The 24,691-nt window shown below is 38.0% G+C and overlaps 1 protein-coding gene across 4 annotated transcripts in view; it reads left to right on the forward strand.

Moving 5' to 3' along the window:
* The window catches only part of LOC131228672 (NAC transcription factor 29-like), a 31,390-nt gene extending 13,006 nt beyond the window's left edge, over window positions 1–18,384 (forward strand). The window contains exons 2-4 of one of the 4 annotated variants that reach the window (XM_058224505.1): window positions 14,911–15,189; window positions 16,584–17,153; window positions 18,026–18,384. In XM_058224505.1, the coding sequence (XP_058080488.1) occupies window positions 14,911–15,189; window positions 16,584–16,724 (420 nt within the window). In that variant the 3' untranslated portion in view covers window positions 16,725–17,153; window positions 18,026–18,384. Of the gene's footprint in view, window positions 1–14,910; window positions 15,220–16,583; window positions 17,154–18,025 lie in introns of all 4 variants that reach the window. The other 3 variants (XM_058224506.1, XM_058224503.1, XM_058224504.1) reach the window with 3 other exon arrangements.
* Window positions 18,385–24,691: the final 6,307 nt, after the last annotated feature.

Here is a 24,691-nt window from a genome sequence, read left to right on the forward strand (position 1 = left end):
GATCTTATGAACAGTTTGGATGACAAATAAACATCATCGGGGGCCTTAGAAATGTTTCAACGGTGGAAATCAATACTTCCACTGTTTCCTTTGGTATGGTCTACTTGAGCTTTTGATATACTTCAGTTTTGGGCTCAACCCCTAAAATGATCTGGAAAAACGTATGGACTGTGTGGATAAACCACATGAATTCACAGTGGGCCCACAGAGTTTACTCAGTACGATGAGAGTGTACTGAGTAACTCAGTACGCGTCTCGATTTCATTTTAACCCATCCGCGCCCCTCTCCTTTACGAACGCATGCGTTGCGGAGCGACGTTCGTGGTGAGGTTTCCTCAATCCGGCCTGATTTCTCGCCGAAATCTCGGAAAAATTCCCACAAACGCTCTCCAATCAGCGAAGAAAGAGGGAAATTGAAGAAAATTATGAGAAAAAGAGGGAAAGCGTACTTACCTGTCGAATGGCCCACCTCCGATCATCGATCTTCGCTGCAGCCTACAGGTACTCTCCGATTTCTCTTTTTTTTTTTTTTTTTTTGATTCTTCACATTTACGCAGCTTTTTATGGTCGGTTGTGGCGATATCGACGATATATCAGCTGATATCTAGATTTTGGGTTTTTTGGTATCTTCTGGGGGTTATCGCGAGGGTTTCGTCTCGCAAGGGTGTGATAACGATAATATCGGTGGATATATCGGCCGATAGTATCGATATTTCGAACACTGATCATATCGCAAATCGTAAAAGGGGTGGAATCGTATCGAATTGCTAATTGCATTGTAAATTGTAAGATTTTTTTACCTGATAAATATATAAAAAAAACGTATGAAAAAATATAAGTAAAAAAAAAAAAAAAAAAAAGATTAAAAACCATTAATAATCCATTTCCCATCATGTACCAAAAACGTAAAGCATATCATGATATTATCAATTGAGAAAATGTATATGGTATACATATCATGATATTAAAGGATTCTCATACTTTTCCTTTGTTTTCTTTTGTTGTTTTTCGAAAAAATTACCTTAAAAACATAACAGTCCTTTAATAATTTTGTTCTTTTGTACCTTTCCTGAGTGTAGAATCGTGTTGGAAAAAATGGCATTCAATTTTATTGTGAAAGATATCATGATTTCTTTGTTTTTGACTTTCTAATATCAAAATTCCCAAATCTCTTCTTTCCTCTTCCTCTCTCTCTCTCTCTCTCTCTCTCTCTCTCAAAAGAAAAAAAAAGAAGAAGAGAGGATATATTTAATAGGGGATTGCCCTTTTCATGTTTTCTTTCCTCTCTCTCTCAAAAGGATATATTTAATAGGGGGGTGCCTTTTTCATGTTTTATGAGCAAAAGGGTACAAAGAAAGAAGAAAAAATTGAATAAAAAATGATTTTTTAAAGTAAATTTTGGGCCATTTATGCAATCTACGAGTATCGTACGATCCATACAAGTCGATAAGATTATCATACAATTCATACGATTATTTAGGATTTACGATTCAAATTACACCCATACAATGCGATATGAATAGTACAATTCATATCGTGAATTGTACGAATTTGATAATACTAGACATATTATTGAGAAAAAACGGGTTTGTTGATCCAATGGAGTTATTTGGGCGTCAAACCCAAAAATTGTATTGATTCTTAATTTTGAATGGCATTGAACGCACAAGGTTACTACAAATGTAGTGGAACTCAATATCAACAAATGTGTGGTGCGCTATTTGCCCATGAAATCCAGTAGGCTAGGGCAGGAAAAAAAAATTTAAAAACATTTTTTTATTAAATTTCCATATATATAGTATATATGGTGTATATGGAATGCAATTTTAGCAACAATAAGGCTGGAAATGGGGAATTAGTTAAGCTTGCTGACCAAGAAGCACCTCAAAATTATCATTTTCAATATCCTGGATCGATAATTAATGTGGGCAGAGAGATCGAGAAGGATCTTGCTCATGGAATGCGAGTTGGGTGGAAGAAGTGGAGATGTGCCTTTGGAATTTCATGTGATTGTTGCATATCAATCAAACTAAATGGGAAATTTTATTGTACAGCCATTAGACCAGCTCTGCTTTATAGGACAAAATATTGGTTGTTTAAGGAACAACAAGTTCATAGGATAAGCGTAGTTGAAATGAGGATGTTGAGATGGATGAGGGGTAAAGATTAGGCAGGATGGGATTAGAAATGAATGCATCTGAGGGAACTTAGGAGTAGTGTCAGTTGGTGATAAGATGAGGGAAAGTGGACTTAAGATGGTTTGGTCATGTGCAATGAAAACCAAGAACTACACCAATTAGGAGAAGTTGGTTCAAGTTAAAGGCTCTAGAAGGGCAAGAGGAAGGACCAAAAGGACCTGGGTGGTTGTGGTAAGAAAAAACTTGAGGATCGATGGTTTAATTGGGGATATCATCCATGATAGAGTGTAATGAGATGAGAGAGGCAAATGCTAACTTGGTGGTTTACATGGAAATTAGTTTGATCAATAATATAGTTTTTGGAATGCAGCTTAGTAGGAAGGGTTGGGGTGATCCGTAAGTTAGAATTGATGGCCGATAGATTCCTTAATACACTTTTTTATCTTGGTTGCATAGTTCTAAAGAACACATAGATTGTTGAGGGTGTTTCCAATAAATTGGAGCTAAGCAGATCATTGCATGTGCCAAAGGTTAAGGAAAATTTTATAGGACTATTATTTAACTGGCTATGCTATATGGGGCAATATGTTAGGTAATAAGGCAAATATAGGCTGAGATTGAGTGTTGCAAATATGAGGATATTGCAATCGATGTGTTGGAAGACTAGAAGACATAGAACCAAGAATTAGTTCACCTGAAGCAGACTAAGAGTAGCCTAATAGGGGATAAATGATAGAGAGCATATTGAGATGGCGCAGTGACGTGCTATGGAAACTGGGGCTGTTCTAGGTGAGGAAGGGAACATTGAAGAGGGTAGAAGAGCCTAAAAGGAGGGTTACGGAAAGAACTACATGATCTTGGATTAAGGTGGTGAGCAGGTGAGGGAAAGAACTACAGGAACTTGGATCAAGGTGGTGAGAAGGTGAGTGACATAAGTCTTCTTTACTAATCAAGGATAAACCCTGAGGAACGATTGGAGAACAGGATTTGTAAAACCAATTTTTAAATAGCTGGGACAAGACCGTGATGATGATGACGACCCTCTTCTTGACCTTCATTGCCCATTAGATTTAATTTGACAGAACTACTATAACTTTAAAATTTCAACAAAACATTAATGATGATAGTCTTCAACTTTTCAAATTCTGCACAAGTTTTTAAAGATGATGTCTCAAATCTCAAAGCTAGTATGTCAAATGACAAGATAAAAATTTATAAGAAAACGTGAAGGTAACCAGCAGATCTGGATACTAAGGGTACACAACTTGGAACTGATTTGGAATACTGGACCATATTCGAGGATGCTGAAATTATGTACCAGTGTGCTATAGAACTTGAAACTGGTATGACAAGTTCAGAACTGCTTTTGCCTCTAATATAATGCAACCTGTCAACTTTTTCTTGGGCACCGGATTTTGAACGTGCAAGGGGTAATCGTATGGGTTGGCACTTGAAGGTGGCTTTGGAACAAATGATCCTAAAGAGAAACTAGGTGATGCTATGGGCATGGCACTTGAAGGTGGCTTTGGAACAAATGATCCTGCACTTGAAGGTGGCTTTGGAACAAATGATCCTAAAGAGAAACTAGGTGATGCTATGGGCATGGCACTTGAAGGTGGCTTTGGAACAAATGATCCTAAAGAGAAACTAGGTGATGCTATGGGCATGGCACTTGAAGGTGGCTTTGGAACAAATGATCCTAAAGAGAAACTAGGTGATGCTATGGGCATGGCACTTGAAGGTGCCTTTTGTGGTGGGAAAAGTGGCAGAAGATGTTTTCAACAAGAACCCGTTTAAATTTTTAGAGATGTCCTATAAAAAAGATGCTCAATGGATTTCTTTTCTTTTCTTTTTGAAAGGCATGCTCAAAGGAGATCATCAGCGGTCAATGAGAAATAAATATCAGTGCCCATATTAGCACAATGCAAGCATTTCAATTTGTTTAATGTAGTGTTTTAAATAGCAGCCGCGTGTTGCATAGCGTTCAGCCCGCTGTAGCGTGTAGTGCGAGTAGCATAAGCTACACGATACTTCTATTTTTAAAATTTTAAAGTAGAAAAAATATGATATATAGTAAGAAAAAAAAGTAAAAAAAAATACATAAAAGATGATTTATTTTTTCAAGTATAACTGTATAAGCATGTTTAAACAAGTTATTAATCATTCATCAAAAGCCAATTCACATACATAAACCAAATCAAATTATTATCACATCAGCAACTTTTTAAGCAAGCTATAACTAATAATGTCTAATTAAAACCACAAATCACGAGTAAAAAAATAAATTTAAATCCCACAGGTTGAGAGTATTACGTACAAAATACAAAATATAATTACTTTAAAAAATAAAAAATATAAATACCATTTATTTTTATTTTTTTTAAAAAAAAGGCGTAGCGTATGCTACATACACTACGTGCATGCTACATACGCTATGACCCCTGTATCGTACGCTACAGAGGATTTACGCTATTTGCTAATGCTACGTAATGCCATAGCTATGCTACGCTATGGGCGCTATTCAAAACTCTGGTTTAATGTTTCATCTCTATACCTAGTTTCTACCTTACTCAAAAGAATGCAAAATATTCCTGGCTAGTTGAATGCCAAGAACTGCTTTTTCTTATTCTCTCCTCCCTTGAGGCAGAGAGCTATCTCTTTGAAGATTCATGATTTGTTTTCCGGTCATGGGGAGTTGTGGAAATACTAGGATTTGGGGCTTGAATAGTCCTTCTCAACTATCTGTCTGTATTTTACTCCAATAAACCTTTTGTTCAAGTTGTAAAATTGCACAATATTCGAAAGTTCAGGCCCAATAGGGCCGACCGTAATTATTCTCTGAATGAAGAAAAAGGGGAAGTCGATTCAAATCCCTTATTTGGAGAAGGGACATTCATGATTCCTGTTTGGGTAGGAGGAAGCAAATTCTAACATGTCAAGAAGCCTGTTGACAACTGCAAGATGGTTTCTGTCCCAGTGGAAATGGTCTGATTGAACTAGAATCTTTAATAAACCATTTGTAGAGATTTATTTATCTGATTTTAGAACCAAAACCATCAACGATTTAAAACCACATTAGGATGAGTAATAGGACAGTAAGGTTCTGTTGGGCAATCATACATAGGCGGTATGAAATCTCAAAGTATTTGCAAAATTCCCATGTATCGGCAACAATATCATTGATATATTTTGATATCTCATGATATTTCGATAATGAACAAATATTGTGCAATGTTTTGATAATATATCGATGATATTTGGCGATATTTGCAATATTCCAATTGAAACCAGCGTAAATTAGTAAAAGTCAGAAAAAAAATAAAAAATTGCCTGAATATTTTGGGGATTCCTTTTGTGGTTGTATTTTGCATTAAAACACAAATTTGGTTGAGAAGTCACAATTGGAGAGATTTTGGAGGCTGGTTTTGTCCGACTGTGCATTATTTTGTCCCAAACAATGGAAAACTATGGTGCAATGATTTTATTTTTTTTCCTTTTGAAGTATTTTGATTTAAAAGTGCGTCTTTTAATATCTATTGCAATTTTACTGAAAGATTCCACTATTTCCCCAAAGTTTCACTAATGTTTCTGTTAGATTGCAACACATTACATGATACACGTGATATTTCCTGATGTTTCCATATCCCAAGGGTGTGATGCATGCTATGATACTCATGCATGGAACATTACTTATGCTTATGTATATGTATGGAACATTGCTTATGCTTATATATATGTATGTATGCATGTATGTATGTTTGTTTATAGGCTGTCTATAGATTTCTTGGTTGGCACTCCACATAGTTAATTAATGTTATTAGTGCATATGCAGCACAGGTAGGGTTAGGGGATAGAATCAAGAGACAATTCAAGGGATATAGATGGACTAATGCAATGAATTCTAATTGGAGAAAGGATATTTTAGGAGGAGAGGATGTAAGAGCGTACATTGAGGATATGGATTTGGGATAAGAAATGAGATGTGGCATGCTATCTTTGATTTCGCTATCGCATACAATCTATCTCTACCAAACACATTCTTTAAAATGAGAGATGAATATTTAATAACTTTCAAAAGTGGAACATACACTTAGCTAAAAAAAATTCTTTCTACTTGGGAAAATAGAACTATCAGTATAGAAGGACTCCAAGGTAATACCAGGAAAAATTCTGATTGTGCAACATAGGTTAATGTTATGGATGTTTACATTTAGAGATGGTAGAAAGGGAGTGACATTAATAGGTGTCCAAAACTAGGTGGTGGAATTTAAAAGGAGAGGACAATGTATTTCAAGAATTAATTAATGGAAGAGGGAAAGTGGAATGTTGAGGAAGACGTAAATGTTATGTGGAACGAGATGGCTTTATGCATTAGGAAAGTGGCAAAAGATGTTTTAAGAGCAAGGAAAACGCCAATTATAGAAGGAAACTTGGTCGTGGAATGACCATGTACAAATATCTATTCATAAGAAATGTTCATGTTTCAAACCCTAGTAAGGGACTAGAAATGATGAAAATTTTGAAAAATAGAAATGTAAAAAAGATTTCTAAGTAGTGGCTAAACCTAAAGCTCTGATGACATTTACAATATATTGGGGACTGGAGAAGGTGAGAAAGATGTCTTCAAACTTGAAAAGATGAGAGAGGAGAAAGATAGATACCTAGATTATGTTAAATACATTAAGAGTGATAACTAGAGAGTACTAGTAAAGGACAATCAGATCAATGTTGGAGAAGCTATTTCTTGAACTTGTTACTTAAGGGTAGAAGGAATCATAAACTCAAATGATGTCAAAGACCATAGATACTTTCGTAGGGTTAGGATATTTGAAGTGAAAGAAGATTCGAGAAAGATGAAAATAGGAAAGGCCCTTGGACTAGATGGTATATCAGTAAAGGTTTGGAAGTGTATGGGAGATATTGGGTTATTTTGGGTAACAAAGTTGTTCAATAAGATTGTAAGATCGAAGAAATTTCGAGATGAATGAAGGAAAAGTACCATGGTACCTATTTATAAGAATAAAGGAGACGTTTAGAGCTACACTAACTATCGTGGGATTAAACTAAAGAGCCATGCGAAACTTTAAGAGTGTGATTGAACAAAGAAAGGCATGAGATGAATGTTTCAGAAAATCATTTTAGTTTCATGCTTAAGAGGTATACCACTGAAGCTATTTTCCTACTCGGACAATTGATGGAGAAATATTGGGAGAGGAGGAAGGATCTCCACATGGTCTTTATCGAGTTAGAGAAAGCATGTGATAGGGTCCCTAGAGGGTGTTGGAAATGAAAGGAGTTTCGAGAGGATTTTTTGCATGATTAAGGACACTTATTAGGGATTCTAACAAATGTGAGGACCACAAATGAAGAGACAAGTTAGTTCCTGATCGAACCCAAGGGTTGACAACCCCATGTGCAAAGCTGCTATGCAGTAATAACTCGATGAGACTGAGGCCGAATCTTCAGGGAATGGGGAACACAACCTAAAACTAATCTAAAGGTAATGGTTTGTCTGGTTTTAATCCAACGAAGTAGAACATGACTTAAACAAAATAATAAAAAACTAAGGATCCAAGAATCCACTTATAGAAATCACAATATCTCATTCAATGATTCAATTTATAACTCAATTGGAATCGAAGTCCTATCCTGTTCAATTGGAAAATAATTCTGTTAAACCAATCATCAATACCAATCAGATATGATTTTGATTGAACGATTCTCTCATGAAGCATTTGAACATCAATCGCAGGGAATCAAGAGCATCTAAGGCACCCTTAGGCGGCAATTGATCAATCAATTATACAAATTGATTCCTTCTCTAATTCAGCATTGTAAATGCACTTCCAAGCATCCAATGTGTTCGGAGTTGACAATGGATCAAAGATGAAACGGCACAAAAACTTTAAAGTAAATTCCAAATCTATTTCAATCTACTATCATCATTCAAACCATTATTTATTGAATAAAATAAAATAAATATTGTAATTAAACTACAAGCTTCATCTTTTAGCCTTAGTTAAGAGATTAGCTTAACATGGCTAACATCCTAGAACAAAAAACAAAAACAAAAGATCTACTAGAACCCGTGAAGAAATTGAAGTGGAAGGACGTTGTCTGCACTTCACCCGAGCTTTCTCTCTCTCCCCAAACCCTAGAAGATGATTAGGAATATTCTAAAGACCCATTTAAATAGATTAAGAACTCCATCTTTCACACCGACTTGGAAATTTCGCAAACCGACTTTAAATTTACGTAGCCATGTGCACCTTCGATGGCATTTTGGTGGAATCAAGCTCTCATCGAACACCCTGTCGATGGCATTGAATATCTCATCGAGGGATCGAGTAGGAACACAAAAACTGTCTAGCAATGGTTTTTCAAAATTCGAAAGTTTATCGATGGCATCAAAGCTCCTTTGATGGCATCGAGTAGTGAGTCTAGCAACTAATTTGGAAAATTCATGAATTTCTTAATTAGTGCTCGAGGGATCAAACTCCCTTCGATGGGATCAAAAGTCTATGAATTTCTTTTGTTTGCAACTTTATTTTAAATCTTCACTTTTTCTTCCTTGTTCACTTGGTTTCTTTAGTCCTTTGGCACTACAATTCTTTCTTCATGACCTTGAAATATTTAATTCTTCATTGTCTCTTCTTTTGAGCTTTATTTCACCCATTTGAATACATTTTCATCCTTGGTTCCGAAATTACCTTGCATGCAAACAACATATGTTAATATATCGATTAAGCTCTTAAATTCATCGAAAACTAATGCAATTGAGAGGATAAATATGTAATATTTAGGCGTTATTAGTTCTTAATTATTGTAGGCTTGCACGGGTGGTCAACGTTGAGCCTGTACCTTTTCGCATTTGTTATGGATGAGTTAACGATGCATTTGTAGGAAGAGATCCCATGGTGTTGTTTATAGATGACAATTTTTGTTGACAAGTGGGTGGATATAAACACAAAGCTAGATTTATGGAGGTGTGCTTTAGAATCTAAAGGATTTAAATTAGTCGTACTAAAACAAAGTAAATGGAGAACCAAGAAGTTTACCAAAATGACCACTTTTGATACCTTGGGTCAATAATTCATGAGAGTGGAGAGATTGAGAAGGATGTTGCCTATAAAAATTAAGCTGGGCGGAAGAAATGGAGATGCGCCTCTGGAGTTTTATTGGATCATAGTGCACCATTCAAACACAAAGCCAGATTTATGGAGGTGTGCTTTAGAATCTAAAGGATTTAAATTAGTCGGACTGAAACAAAGTATAAGGAGAACCAAGAAGTTTACCAAAATGACCACTTTCGATACCTTGGGTCAATAATTCATGAGAGTGGAGATATTGAGAAGGATGTTGGCCATAAAATTTAAGCTGGGCAGAAGAAATGAAGATGCACCTCTAGAGTTTTATTGGGTCATCGTGCACCATTCAAATTGAAAGTGGATCATCGTGCATCATTCAAATTGAAAGGAAATTTTGGATGGATAGGCAGGATAGCTATTAGACCGGCCATGCTTTATGGGACAATGTTGGGCAGTTAAGCAACAACATGTTCATAGGATGACTTTAGGTGAAATTAGGATGTTGAGATGGATGAGCAAGATGAGGATGGACTGAATTAGAAATGAAAGTGTTCAAGGGAACATAGGAGTTCTACCAATAGGTTATAAGACGAGGGAAAGTACACTTAGATGGCTTGGTCATGTGCAATGGAGGCCTAGAACCGCACCAATCAGGAGTTGGTAGAAGTTGAAGGCTCTAAAAAGGTAAGGGGAAGGCCCGAAAGGATATGGATGGCTGTAACATCCCGAATTTTCACGGCCAGAGTTTGTACTTGTACCCGAGGAAACTGGGTGTTAATAATGTGAAACTTGGATGCTTTAAAAATAGCACCATTTTTTTATTTTTTATTTTTCATTTAGATTACATCCAGTTACATGAAGGTAACCACTCACGAGAATAAAATCAACTGTCACAATTATTACAAGAATTCAATAGAACATCAAGTGTCCTCTTAATAGGAGTTTATTACATTTATCAGAGTTCGCAGTGGAAGTATAAAACTAAATAGTAAAACTATCTTCTTAGTCTTTCATGATAATCTTCCTTAGGGAGATCGTTCACTAGGTCTTCAATCTGTGCATCACCTGCATAATCTGTCCGGTTGGGAGAGGGTCAATGCCCTACTCATAGATGGTTATCCTTCAAGATTGACAATAATTCAAGAGATTCGTAAAAGGTAAAGTAATGGTTCTGATACGTCTTGTACTCTACTAACACATGAGATATCAACATGCGCAAACAACCTACATGAGATGCATGCCTAGCATGGTGTGTGTGGCTCATCATACGCAGTGATCATCACAATGTGGAATATAATTAATAGAAAATCTAACTCGACCCGCATCCCATAACTACAAATATTTGTCGGCATAGCCAACGTTAACGTGGATTTATGCGAACATCTCAAGGCAACACAACATACGGTTGGGGAATTTACGTAACACAATGTGTTCATGGAGCGACTATTTGCGACATGCAATCTTTAAAAAAAGTGATGTAGCACGATGATAATTTACCTATATCGATTGTGCACCACGCCAACCAACCCACGGAATTACGTGCCGACCAAGAGGGGTACTACCCATAACGCATTACATCCATGATAAGATATCTAAATCACTAGTTCTGATACCTCTTAACACATCACTTGCACTAATGGAGAATATAGACTGAATTATGGAGCTTTTGGAATATCAAGACACATGCCCAAGCCTTAAAGATAGACGGCACAAGGCCAATATGATTAAGAGAAGAGTGACAATGGTCAACTCAACAAAAGTGGCAATGGCCAACATAATAAGAGAAGAGTGACAATAGTTAACTCAATAATAAGGAAAGTGGCAATGGCCAACTCAAATAAAGAGACGAGTGGCAGAGTCAACTCAAATAAAGAGACGAGTGGTACGGCCAACTCAAATAAATTTGATAAGGAAAGAGCAAGGCTTGTATCCATGACCTCACATAATTTCAGAGAAATCACTTGTATTTGACATCATGTCATAATCCCAAAAGGGCCAATAGTTGTAACGATATTAACTAAATCAATTGATAGGATAATTCCCAGAAAACATGTAAACATGAAAGGCAGGTAATTCATAACATTAAAGGCATGAAAAAGGTAAGATAAAGGTAAAGGCATGTAAAAGGCCAACTGAAATAACAGGAATGTAGGTAGAAGGTTGGATAAATAGATCAACTTAAATTATTGTAAGCTTAAAGGAGAAAACCCTCACCTTTGGTTGTCCGATTGCTTAGTACAAGGTTAAATGTCTAGTTACACACCTTAAGACCCGATTGTGTCCTAGTTCACATGATTAGGAATAAGTTAGATTCCATTATTATACTGGGTAAGATTGATTCCAGGAGGAGATCTCGGCTAAGGTCTGATTTAGACGCGTTATGTGACGTGGAAACTAGATGATCCTTACTGTCCATGTCTAGGGACTTTCGACGTGATCCTTTTTACCGAGTTGACTCGGTTCAACCAGGTGAGTTACTCCATGTCTAACTGTGGAAAGAAGAAAAAAAGAGATCTAGGAGGTTAATGTTACCAAGGTGTGGATCGAAAGTTCCCAGCCGAATTTGTCTCTTGCTAAAGAAACCAAGGTGCCTCCTCTCCTCCTCTTTCCTTTTCTTTTTCTTTCTCTGCTTTGCCGTTGGATGGCCGGATTCTCTACTCTCTCTCACGTCTTTCTTCTTCTCTTTTCCAAGCAATGGAGTGGTTTTATAGGCTTGGAGAGAGACTTCTAGACTTCTCTCGCAAATTCCCGATTGCCCTGCGTAAATCTTACGCAGAGCGTTTCGCTACGCTGGATAGAAAGCGTCCGGCTTACGTTGCCCTGTTTCTTGCGCAACGCTGATTGAAACAGCGTGACGGATCACGGTCCAACTTTCGATCTAATCTACCTCCATGGAGAGGTTCGGATCTTGGGTTTATGCAGTTTGGACGGTCCTGATCGGGGCCGAGATCTCGGTCCCAGATGCTCTGCGAGCGGAAAGCTTGAATACGCCGATTCTTGCATCGGTTGCGGAACGGGCTAGGCCTACGTCACCTGATGGGGCCCATGATCCTGATTTTTTGTTAAATCCGATCCTTCCATTTGGTTCTTCATGAAGTTCTGACCTAGAGGGAAATGTTATCGATCCGAGTTCGGTGTGGCCCATCGAATCAGATTCTCGGCGATGGTTTGGACGCAGCGGAAGGTTGGGGACAACTCCTAGTCTGCTTCCGACGAGACTTTGTCGGGTTTTGGTCGGCGGTCCCTTCTGCTTCAAATGGACAGCACCAATCGATCATTCGGATCGATTTGGTGGCCCACCACACGTCCAGCGGATGGTCGTGCATTAACAGGGGCCGTTGCTGGCGGAATTTTATAATAGAGAGAATTTGTCGGGTCAAACGTGGTTTGACCTGACCGTTGGTTTGGTGTGCAACTAGTGACCACCTGTTGTGCTCTTGCACAATGCAGGGTGGGGTCCACTGTGATGTTTCTTGGAAATCCACTCCGTCCATTTGTTTTTCCATCCATTTTAAGGGCTAAGTCCCGATTTTGAGACATATCCAAAGATCAGGTGGCTCCTGTTTGATTGATTATCCGTTTTAACACCGATCACGCTGATCCAACGGCTGATCTTTGTTACGTACGGTCCATTCATGGTACTTAGTCCTGATATAAGGTTTCATGCCAAAAGGATCATGGGAACCATGTGATCTTGAATTCAGAGGTTTAGTGTAGTGGCATTTTTGTAATTATTGCGGATATAAGAGTTTTGTGAAATCTAACGGTTCTACATGGTTGTGGTCGCATTTCTAAGTATTTCTTATGAAAGAACTTATGTCCAAGTCCTTATGCATGCAAGATCATACATCGATTTAACTTAAGGGAATGTACATGTACTAATCCGCATGACTAACGGTCCGAGGACCTGATGTATGAATGAGGATCATTCCCAATGGTTAGATTCGTAGGTCAGGATTGTTGGATTGGTGTAGGATACTCCACGTATTTTATAGGGTAATGCTGAAACTTTCCATATTAAGGTGGTGGAAAGTTCGGGGCATTACAATGGCATTATTAAGAAAGACTTGATGACCTATGTTCAAACTAAAAGTATGGCCCTTGATAGTGGAGTGGCGGAACATGATTCATGTTGCCAACCCCAAGTTGAGGCGATGATAATGATGGTGATGGTGATGGTGATAGGAACTCAACATACTTTCTTACTTTATCCACCATCTCGACTTTCTAAAAATAAAAAAATAAAAAAAAAGAGGGGGGGGGGGGGCGGGGGGAGATAAAATGAGTCTAAATATTGTCATTCCTATCAAATAAGGAACCAATATGGAATTCCTATACAATAGGACAACAAATCAAACTATGCCTATATGAGGAAACTCCATGTGTGAGTAACTGCATGGACAAGCTATGTGTAACAACTGCTTCTCTATGATCACCTTTTGCTTGTTTGCCCTGTAGGGTGTGCGTGTATTAGTTGGGTTGGGGTTTCATACTAGTTGGGACTCTGTTGAGATGTTACATGTGAGTATTGTCGATGTGAAATTTTTCCATGGCAGATTTCAGAACTTGGGTAAAACAGGAAGGTTGGTGTCTGGTGGCTGTTGATTTTAGAGTTCTGCCAAAGTACCATTTAAAAGACTGCCCCAAATTGCTGGGAGAAAGGCTAAGACGACGACGATGATATAGATGATAGATGAGATATGATAGATGATTATTAATTACGAAATACAGTTTATTAGAATTTTGACTGATATCCGAGATGTAGTACCATTAGTAACATAACATATTTAAGAGAGTCTGAAGTATGAACCTTTTTTAGTTTTTTTGGCTTGCAGGATCAAGGTCTTTTACCTGTATTATGGAAGTGCAACTAAGGAAGCATTTATGCTACAATACTTTGTGTTAAATATTCTCGGACATGAGAGTTGGAGTTCTGTAGGTGTTCTTGATACATGTTGGATTTTAAACAACGCAATTTATTCGTTGGCTAGTTTGAATTTTTTTTGCCCTTTCTATTTTGCTTACTCTAATCCCTACCTGCACTAATATCCTGTCCTGTTTGCTACTAGCAATTTATAGGATCTCAATATCATAGTTGCTGATTGTATGATGGGCGTGTGCAAATGGCTCTTACTATACTTTAATACCAAATTATCCTTGTTTCTTAAATATCTTTTGCAGTTGTAGACCAAGGGAAAATAACTTTGATTATTTTATTGTTTTGAATATATAGTTTGGATATCTGGACTGCATGCAGTTTTGAAGTAAAATGTTAAAGCTATCTGCATTTATAATTTGTGACTTTCTGTTGTTACTAAACCACCCCTGAGCTGGTGGCGAGGTTTCCTTTATGTTCGACCTGCACCTTTTATATGATGGAAATTTTATCAAGGGGAGTAGTTCTAACTTTTTAAGTTAAAGAGACAAATATCTCGTTTTTGGTAAAACATCAAACTTTTTGTGTTTAAACCTTTAGCTTTCTTTAGCTAAAATGTCTTTTAAGATTGTGTTCAGAATAGGAGGAAAGATGCTTTTAAGAGCATCATTTGTTATCATTTTCAGATATAGAGATAGTTCGGTCATTCTGATTTTATGAAGTTATGGTTGTTTCTTGATAGAGATCTTTTTATGCATCTTGAAGCATGCCATCGTCCAATCAATGATTGCTCGTTCATCATGTGCAGGAGTCCTTTGCCCTGTGTTGTGTTTTCCTTAAAGCTTGTGCTGGAAAGGAGAAGCATGCTCCAAATTCTCATGCTGAATATATCCCTGCTGCAGCACGAAACCCTGATGTCGATATTCCTCCTACACAGCACATCGGAGCTTCTCTATATGGCATTGGTGAAGTTGTAGCCCAGGAGGATGATATGCAGGATGAGCTCGGCAGGTTTCTAATGGCAATGATTGATGAGCCAGATGGTCTACTTGCAGCACATCCAGTTGATAATACTGTTCTATCTGTGGTGGGCATTCTGCAACCTGATGAGAATCTGGTAAATCTGGATTACATATCTCTCCTGTTTCATGGAACATACATTCTAAGTCTTTAGTGTTAATTATCTGATCTCTGTTCTTACTGCCCAGTTTTCTTTATTTTTTTGTACATTTTTCAAGTTTCTTGCTCAATTATCTCCAAGTTTACCTTTATCTGAGATTGCATTTTGGATCTTGTTACTTCATGTTACATTTCCTAGTTCAAAATCATATGAAAACTACAGAAACAGGAAAAGTTTCGAGTCTTCTGATGTTGGAAGACACAAGAGACCTTGAACCCTCCATATGATGCAGCTTTGCCTTGTTCACTTTATGTCTTGTCATTAGAGCATCATACCAGAAAATGAGCTCATCAAGTTCGGTTCTAGCAGGGTCCACAGGATGACATTAAGGTCTCTGATTATTTTATTGTTTTGAATATATAGTTTGGATATCTGGACTGCATGCAGTTTTGAAGTAAAATGTTAAAGCTATCTGCATTTATAATCTGTGACTTTCTGTTGTTACTAAACCACCCCTGAGCTGGTGGCGAGGTTTCCTTTATGTTCGACCTGCACCTTTTACATGATGGAAATTTTATCATTAGAGCATCATACCAGAAAATGAGCTCATCAAGTTCGGTTCTAGCAGGGTCCACAGGATGACATTACTGTATTTCATGAGGAACATAATGGCTCGGATTACCATCCAAAAAAAAAAAAAGAAAAAAGAAGAAAGAAACAGAACGAAGAAATATTTTGACTCAGATTTAGATGCTGAACTTCCCCTGATACACAGGGAATCAAATTGGTTGGCTGCCTATTGAGGAGACATTGGATTTCAACAGATAATGTACAATCTGAACTGCATGATGTGAAGTATCACCTGCTTGGTGTTAGCCAGATTCCAATAGGAGTGGTTTTAGCTCCATCCAGGGGTAAGGTAAATGATAGTTGAAAATTGCCATTTGCTCCTTTTGCTGTAACACCTCAGTGTACGGTGATTTTTTATGTGTTCCGCAGAGTAATTCTTAGTTGGTGCTTCCTCAACCTGTCTGTCCTGATATATTGCCTTGTAGTTCTGGATGGTAATCTGTGGACCATCAAAGGAAGGTAGTCTGGGGAGTCCCATTGGCTGAAGCAATTGACCAGCTAATTGGGACTCATTCTGTTCATGTGTCCCATTACTTCAGCCAACAGGAGTCCATTGGACTAGTAATCAAAAGAAAGGAACTGTTGTATTCTTGTGAGCGAATTTCAGTACAGATCTTTCCTAACATATGGTTTCTGTTCAGTTTTCCCATTCCAAGTTAGCTTAAGCACCATCTCCATTTTAGCTGACAAGAATATTCTGATTCTTAACTAGAGTAATGGATTGATTGCAGGTGAAATTCTCTAATGGGCTTACCAGTGATGGCGCCGATGATGTGATCGATGAGCCAATCGATCCTGCGATTGTAGAAGGTGACTTCATTGAGTTAAATGATCTACTTTCTCCTGTTCCCGACGTTGATTCCTCTGGATAAAAGATAGAAGCTGTTTTCAAGAGATACACAGATGTGTGATGCAATGTTGATGCTCTCCATGTTGCTCTGACCTCTTTTGCTAAAGAGGGAAAAAAGATGAAGCATAACAAAAAGGAAAAAAATGGAAAAAAGGAAAAAAAAAAAAGGAACAAGGAAAGTTCCAAATATAGGTTTCTTAGAAACCAACGATACTGAATATAGGTTTCCAGGAAACCACCGACTGCTAGTTTCGCAGAGGACATGGGTGTTGATAATGGCAGGAACGCCTTCACCCCTTAAGGTAATGGAAAAAAAAAAATGGAAAAAAGGAAAAATGAAGAAAAAGGAACAAGGAAATATACCGAATGCTGGTTTCTCTGAAATCACCAATTGCTGGTTTCTCAGAGGACATGGGTGTTGATAATGGCGGGAATGTCTTCACCTCCTAAGGTAATTAAATTGATGCATATTCTTATGGTTTTCTCCCTTATGCTTCATTGGAGAGGATGCTTTGGTTTTCACATGCTGGATTAGGAAGGGACATCTGTTGCTGGGTGAGGGATCCCAGCCATCCATTTAGTTGGTCATTGAATGTGGGGCCTGTAGTTGAAATTCACTCAACAGGATGTTCCTATCCATATGGATGGTGGCCTTTTAATGTATGGCCAGCATCAAAACAGATACCAGAGGAAAGAGGAAAAAAAAACTCATGGCTGGGGTTGTCCATTCCATATGATCTTTAGCCAAGGGTCACTACCCTGAAGGTACTGTTCCACCTCTCCCAGCCGCCATGTATCATGCATTGGGAGAGGAATGGGAGGTGACATTAAAGCTGGAAGAACTGGGATAAGGTAAAGCCATCTCTCCACCGCAGGGTGATGTGTCAATTAGACCTGACCATATAGTTACCCTATACACATGGATCAGATTGAACTAGCCATCTAATCAATGGCTTTCAAAGTGATGGTAGGAAAGGAAGTTGTTAGTAGTTGATTATCCAGTTTGACAGATGATGTTGAATAGGATTTGTCTAATAGGTGTGATTTATGAAACATGAGCCATCCATGATAGGACCCAGTTCATAGATGGACCTGATTGAGATATCACCTTGCTACATATGCTGTGGAGAGATGGCTCTATCATATTTTGGTGGTCCTACCTTATCATCTCTAGCGAGGTACATCCTTTCTCAGTCCAACTTGATGGATCCAAGTTGTCCTCCTAATGGAAAAGCTTTAGAATCTTACTTCAATTGGGATTTCTTACTTGGCTCCTTTCCTTGTGCATGCACGTGTGTATAACATGCCGTTTTTATTTCACAGGCACTTGGGCTAGCTGGTTGGTGTTCGTCACAATACCTCTCATGATGAAACTGTGCTGTTGAGCGAAGTACCGGTCAGACAATGTTGCTTCTCCCTTGAGTCGATCAGCCAGTGCCTATTTTGCGGAGGTTGACTTCCTGTTTGGAGGTGCCGGAAATCCTCGTTACGGCACCCATCTCCTCTCCTCCATTTTCTTTCCACTTCTTTCTTTCCTTCTGTTTTTCTGTTGCTGGGAGTGCAACTTCACATTATTATCATCTAGATGATATGATTGAATAATAAGCTATAGACCTGATGGCATACTTGGAACAGCTTGATACTTGGTTTGTTATTTTTATATATGATTTAGTGTTCCAGCATCATCATTGTTATGGCAGCTAACTGTTGTCATATTTATAGGTCTGGTTTTGCTGATCATATTCAAAATTTGAATTCACTTCTTTGCTTTTAAAAACTGGCAATGGACCCACCATAAAGAGTATCTTCTCTGGGAATGGTTTCCTTGGGAAAGTTTTATGATCAGTTGCCCATTAGGCATGAATCCTTCTCCTTTTACTTGCCATAAGAATTAGTGATTTAAATCTCAGTATACCCTTGGGATAAGGAAATGTATTGGTACTATCGGTATCGCTGTATGGCATGGGAATATCACATGTATCGGGGAATGTATTACTCATTGGAATATAATGACATTTTGGGATATGTGTTGAGAGAGACATGATTACACACTTGACACTAAAAAACAATCTTTAAAAAATAAAAATAAAAAGAAGTATGCAAAAGTTTTTTTTTTTTTTTTTTGTCTTAGGTCCTAAATTATGTGGTTGTTTGACAAAAGTGATGCAGTTATATCCAAAATGAGTTTATATTATTATAAATTATACACTACAAGCATGCAAGTATAAAAACATTTCCCCTAAAAAACAGGGGAGAAAATGGATTTTTGGGGGTTTTTGGCTTCTTCTTCTTTTTAAATTTTTTTTTTTTAATTTTGTGGAATTTCCAGTAAAACAATGCATTGCAATGCATCTGATACAGATAACAATGCACCACATGTATTGATGATACAGGGGAATTTTATGAAGGTTTTTTGGCAAAATATCCGATACATTCTGATATTTTGTGCAGTATGAGGAAATTTAATTACTCTTGTATATTCCTATTGACTGCATACAATATGATGGTATATGGGCCGATACCATTGATGTCGATGTGTAAACTACTGCTATCATGTTTAGTTTCCAGTTCTCTCAAAGTGTAGATCAGATAAGCATTCTAGCATATAACGCAATCTGGGCCTGTCATTTGGCAAGGGAAATTTGAAATCCCATATGTGAGGAAAAGGAGATGGCACCCACTTCAGTGTGGGGTCACCTTTTCTTCACATGATTTGAAAACTGGCTCAATACAAGGAGCTCTGGAAAGGCAAGGGAACGCCCAAAAGGACATAGGTGGAGGTGGTGAGAAAAGATTTGTTGACCTCTAGTTTAACTGAGGATATGGTCCTTGACAGAGTTATAATGATAGAACAGGATTGGTGGATCCAACCCAAATAATTGTGACAAGGCTTAGGTGATGGTTATGATATGAAGACTGGCTTGAGATTTATTTTTAGCTTAGCTAGTTCAATCCATGACCTTGTTTGTGGGGAAATGATCTTATTTGAAAGTTGATCTCCAAGGAAGGGAACTTCTTGAAAGTGCTAGTGTTATTTGATTGACACCTCCAGAGTTATATTGAACCTCAGATTGTGTTTGGATGTTACAATTTTGGAACTTGTCCAAGTGATCGGTTGATACATACATATACAAGATTTGGTGCTTGTTTACAACAGTTAAGCCGGTTAATGGGTGGGCAATGATGTGATCATACCCTTAAAATCTTCTCAGGTGGGTTGTACATGTATAATGAATATTGATTCTTGCCAATTATTTATATATATCGTTGATCTTCCTATTGATTGGGTAATCTACAAGGTACAAGGCTGGGTTCAGTGAGAACACGAGTGGCACCACTGAAATGGTCCACTTATCCAGTGGGCCACAAGCCCGGTGGATATTGTCCTTTGATTCCTTTTGGTTATCAATTGTCCAGTTTCCCACAAACGAGTATGGCAAGGACAACAACAATTTGGAAGCTATGCTCTATGGTTCTTACTAGTTGTTGTAACCATTTAATTTTGTTAAATGATCAACATACAAGGAATCGAAGCCATGTGATAATTGGTGACTGTATAATAATAGCACATCCTTTGAAATGATGGACGTAGACCTAATATCCAACTAGGCATTTGTATTGCTTTCTTTCGTTAATGGATTCCAATACAATGTATTGTCTGCAATGGTTTGACGTCTGAGTCTCACCTACATCAGTTATGTAACTTAGTTCTATTATTTATTTTACTCCTAGCCAGGCATTTTTGTATTTAAACATGCCAGGGGGTGTGACACGCACGTGGGCTTTCTATCATTGGGCCACCAATAGAGGGGCCGATCCATAGATTATTCCCCTAGGAAAAATAAGGACAGAGAAGTAGACAAAAGAAATTTAAAAAATAATAATAATTTAAAAAAAAAAAACCCTCAGAAACCCTGACCTGCTCCTACTGTTTCTCCTCTCCTAGAGAGAGATAAAAAAGTGCAGGATATGAAACATTGTGCCTCAAGAAACCTTTTTTTCAAGGAATTATGGGAAATAAAAAATTGATTATCATATTTGTTTTTAAATAAATATTTTTCCAAAAAAAATGGACCTGTTTTTCTTTAACGGCCTATTTAGATTCACGACACATTGGATACTTGAAGATGGATGGTGGCACTTGTATGCACTTAAGGTTAATGGTGTCATACGTGACATATGTTACTTGAAGTTGTATGGTGGCACATGTGGTACAGGCAATGCATTTTCACATTTGATACATTTGGGCACTTGAAGGTAGATGATGGCACATGTGGTGTGCAGCATATAGACTGATTGAAGATGGCCAATGGGATGTGAGGCGCAAGTGAAGATAAACATGGCATGCGTAGGAGTGCCACATGTTCAACACAGAAAATGGAAAATAAAATGTTGGCACATGTGAGGTACTTTGTACATGTAAGGCCTAAGTGAATATGGATGGTAGCACATGTGGCACAGTGGCACAACAGAAGATAAATAATAGAAGAAATTAGAGATGGCTGGTCACAGGTGTTTAACGCTTAAGAAGTTATTTTCTTTTAATGGAAGGAAAATGGTTGTCCCAAAGGTGAGGTGGGAAAATAAATTAATTGATTTTCTAACAAAAAGTAGAAGTTAGCTGTGGTGTTTCTCACAAATTCCCACAAAAAAAAAAAAAAAAAAAAAAAGGGACTTCACAAACACGTAAAAGTTAATTTCATGGAAAATTGTGTTTTCTGTCTTTTCCTTTCAGTGAGTCCAAATAGACTCAATTGACCAAGCCCCAACCTGTCATGGTCCAACGCAAAGGGTGGCAATGGGCCAGGCGGCTTGACCCCACTTTGGACAGAGCTTGGATCTATTAGCATATCCCATGGGTCGGGATTGGGCATGCATTCATGGCCCAATCAATTTTAGGGCAATTATGGGCAAAGATGCAATGGATACGAGTAAGCGATAATCAAATAAGTTGTTCTGAAGTAGACTAAACTCCTACCGAGTACTCACTTCTAACTTACTTCATAATCAAAACGGCAGAGCTAATGTTAGTAGGATGATGAATGTACATGATGAATATGAGTACAATGATAAAATTATGATTGAAAATACGACTAGAATCATGCATCGAAAATGAACAAAGAGAACTTCCTAAAAGCTTAGGGTAACAAAGGGAACACTTCTTTCTTGAGAATTGTTTACCTGAAAAAGTGTATGTTTTGCAAACATGCATAAATAAATAAATAAATAAAACACTTGCCCCACGTTAGGTTTCAAGGGTGAGTGTTGAATCCCCACTGTTTCGTGTGGCACGACCCACCTAAGTTTTGGATCTACCTTATTTTGAGGTCAATACCCTAACTTGATATGGTGAAATAGGTAGACAGAGTGGATGTCATGCTGTCATCATGGTGGGTCCCACGGCGCTACAGGGCTTATAGGAGAGTGGCCTCGCCTCTCCATAGATGGACTTGGAGTGTGAAATACAACTCATGCACATGCCACATGTTTGCCACCATGACATGGTGATCCGAGATCCGATCCATCCATTAGAAAGGCACTAATATATTGATGCCCTAGTCCAAGAATCAGGTTGATCCTCTAGTCAAGTGGGCCACAGTTTGCAAAATATATGTACGGCTCTAAAACACTTGGCTAAAGTTTTCTAACCCATCAACATAATTGGGTCCCTTTCTGAGTGGACCAGATTAATTTTAGCAAAGACATGGTCAGACCAACCAGTGGATGACTTTGATCTGGGACCTATGTGTCATGATGGCACTTGTGCAAATGTGTTCCCCTCTAACAGTTGAGAGATATCTCCCATATGATACGTTATTTTGGCAACTTTGTCAAAAGTAGAAGTAATGGAGTAAATGAGGGGTCAGGAATGGTGGATAAAAGCAAAAATTTTGAAAAAATATTTTTCTAAAATTTATTAATCAAGCCTTTAACAAAACACATTAAAATTCTAAAAAGATATTTTTAAGAATCAAAGTTTCAAAAAGAAAAAAGAAACAGTTTTATCAAAGCCAAACAGACCTTTAGCTTCCATATCAATTGTGATTTAACATTTACAACAAAGATTGTCATAGGCATTATAATGGGTTTTCATTTTACTCACAACTTCTGGTTACCTTCAACTCTCCCAAATGATTTACAAGTTTCATTTGTCCTAAAGAAAAATGACATGGTTCAAATGTGCAAAGATTTCCATAATTTCAACAAAGGCAATGCAAAGGATGGCTTCCTACTTTCTCACATACATGCAAAAAAAAATATTCTACTTTGGGATGGTTTTTCTAGTTACAATAATATCAAATGGTTATAAAATATAATGAGAAGACAATGTTCATCATATAAGAATACTTTTTATTCTAGAGTTATGTCATTTGGACTGAAGCACACGTTTCAATGAGTCATGACCACCTTGTTCCCCTGTATGATAAATAAAGAAATAAAAGTCACAACCTCAGGGAGTATTTTTAAAAATCTTAAGAAACTCTTCATTTGGTTGGAAAATACAAGTTTCAATCAAATCTTCAGAATTACTTCTTCGATGGCACTAGTGGCAAGTTGCTCTTCGAAAAATGCCAGCTTCGGTGGATAACAACTGCAGCGGTCCAATTAAATTTCAAACTAAAAGTGCACAATTACCTGTTAGGGTTGAAAGTCGGGCGGGTTCAACCCGACTGACCTGTGACTAACCCGACATTGGGTTGGGCTCTGACAGGATGTGTCGGGTACAGTTGTGGGCTTGGGCTATACAAACACAAACTCAATAAAACTTGGGTCGAGCTTGGGTCGAGGTCTCGGGTTGCCTGACCCAACCCGAACCCGATCAATATATAAGTTATAAATTATAATTGAATTTGGATAGTCTGCATTGAAGGCACATGATATTCCAGTGCCATCGGGTCTCATTGGTCCACGCCATTTCCAATGACTCAAGCTAACAAGATACATCAGATTTCTCTCTCCCAAGTAGATTGAGCGCTAAACAACACGACTTTTAAAGGAGTAGTCCTATATTTTAGCTTGTTTGTTTAGAAAAAATGAAGTTCTTTACTATAAATAACTATGTATAGAATTAATAAAATCATAGATACAAAAAATAAGACATAGATTGAAATATAATAGACTAATATAATAACAAAAATATTAGCATGTATCCACCTGGCCAACTTGACCATGCCTGCTTGGGATGAAAATTCCTAACCCAAGGCTGGGCTGGGTTGGGTTGGGTTAGGGTTGATGATTGGGACATCTCGGGCACACGCACGCCCCCTTACGCAGGTACGCAAGGATGAGGGCCCCACCTTCGATCTGGATCGATGACGACATCCATGGAGGGCCTCCTAGTTAGAGGACCGTGTTTTGGTTCCTTGGGGTAGACCCGATCATCATGTGGATCCCATTATTGGATCTTATGATCATGGCTCACTACCCTAGGTGACCTAGGACTTTGAGTTTTGCTTATTACCGTTATTAGGAACATCATGAATGGTTTATATTGCATTGATTAGTTGTTATTTTTTATTACTTCGTTTTTAAGTAATAGTATGTGCACATAGCGTGGCTTTTAGGGTATAAGCAACCCCTTATAGGGATTTTTTCATTAAAGATGATTAATAAAATTATGTGCTTTCTTGCTTCTCTAATTCTCTGAGTTGTGGAAACCTAATTGGGTGAGAAACTCTCCCTTCTTCGAAGGGCTAACTACTGTAGTGCGAAGCCACACCCATCCCAAATCGCCCCCAACTCCTACCCTCTATATTCCTCATCTCCTACGACCAACCAATCATTAAATCCATCATCATTTCGCAACGATTCTTCCCCTACAACAGAATTTCAGAATCTGGCCCTGCAGGAGGGCTGAAACTTCGGCGGAGCACCGTTATCAAACTGATCATCTGTTTGGCCTGAAACTTGGAGGGAAGGTGGCCCACCCCTGGCCAACCAGGGCCAAGCTGACCTTTTTCTGATTTGTGGGCCTCACACACGTGTGAG

This window comes from Magnolia sinica, chromosome 16 (genome assembly GCF_029962835.1).
Source record: "Magnolia sinica isolate HGM2019 chromosome 16, MsV1, whole genome shotgun sequence".
NCBI classification, from domain to species: domain Eukaryota; kingdom Viridiplantae; phylum Streptophyta; class Magnoliopsida; order Magnoliales; family Magnoliaceae; genus Magnolia; species Magnolia sinica.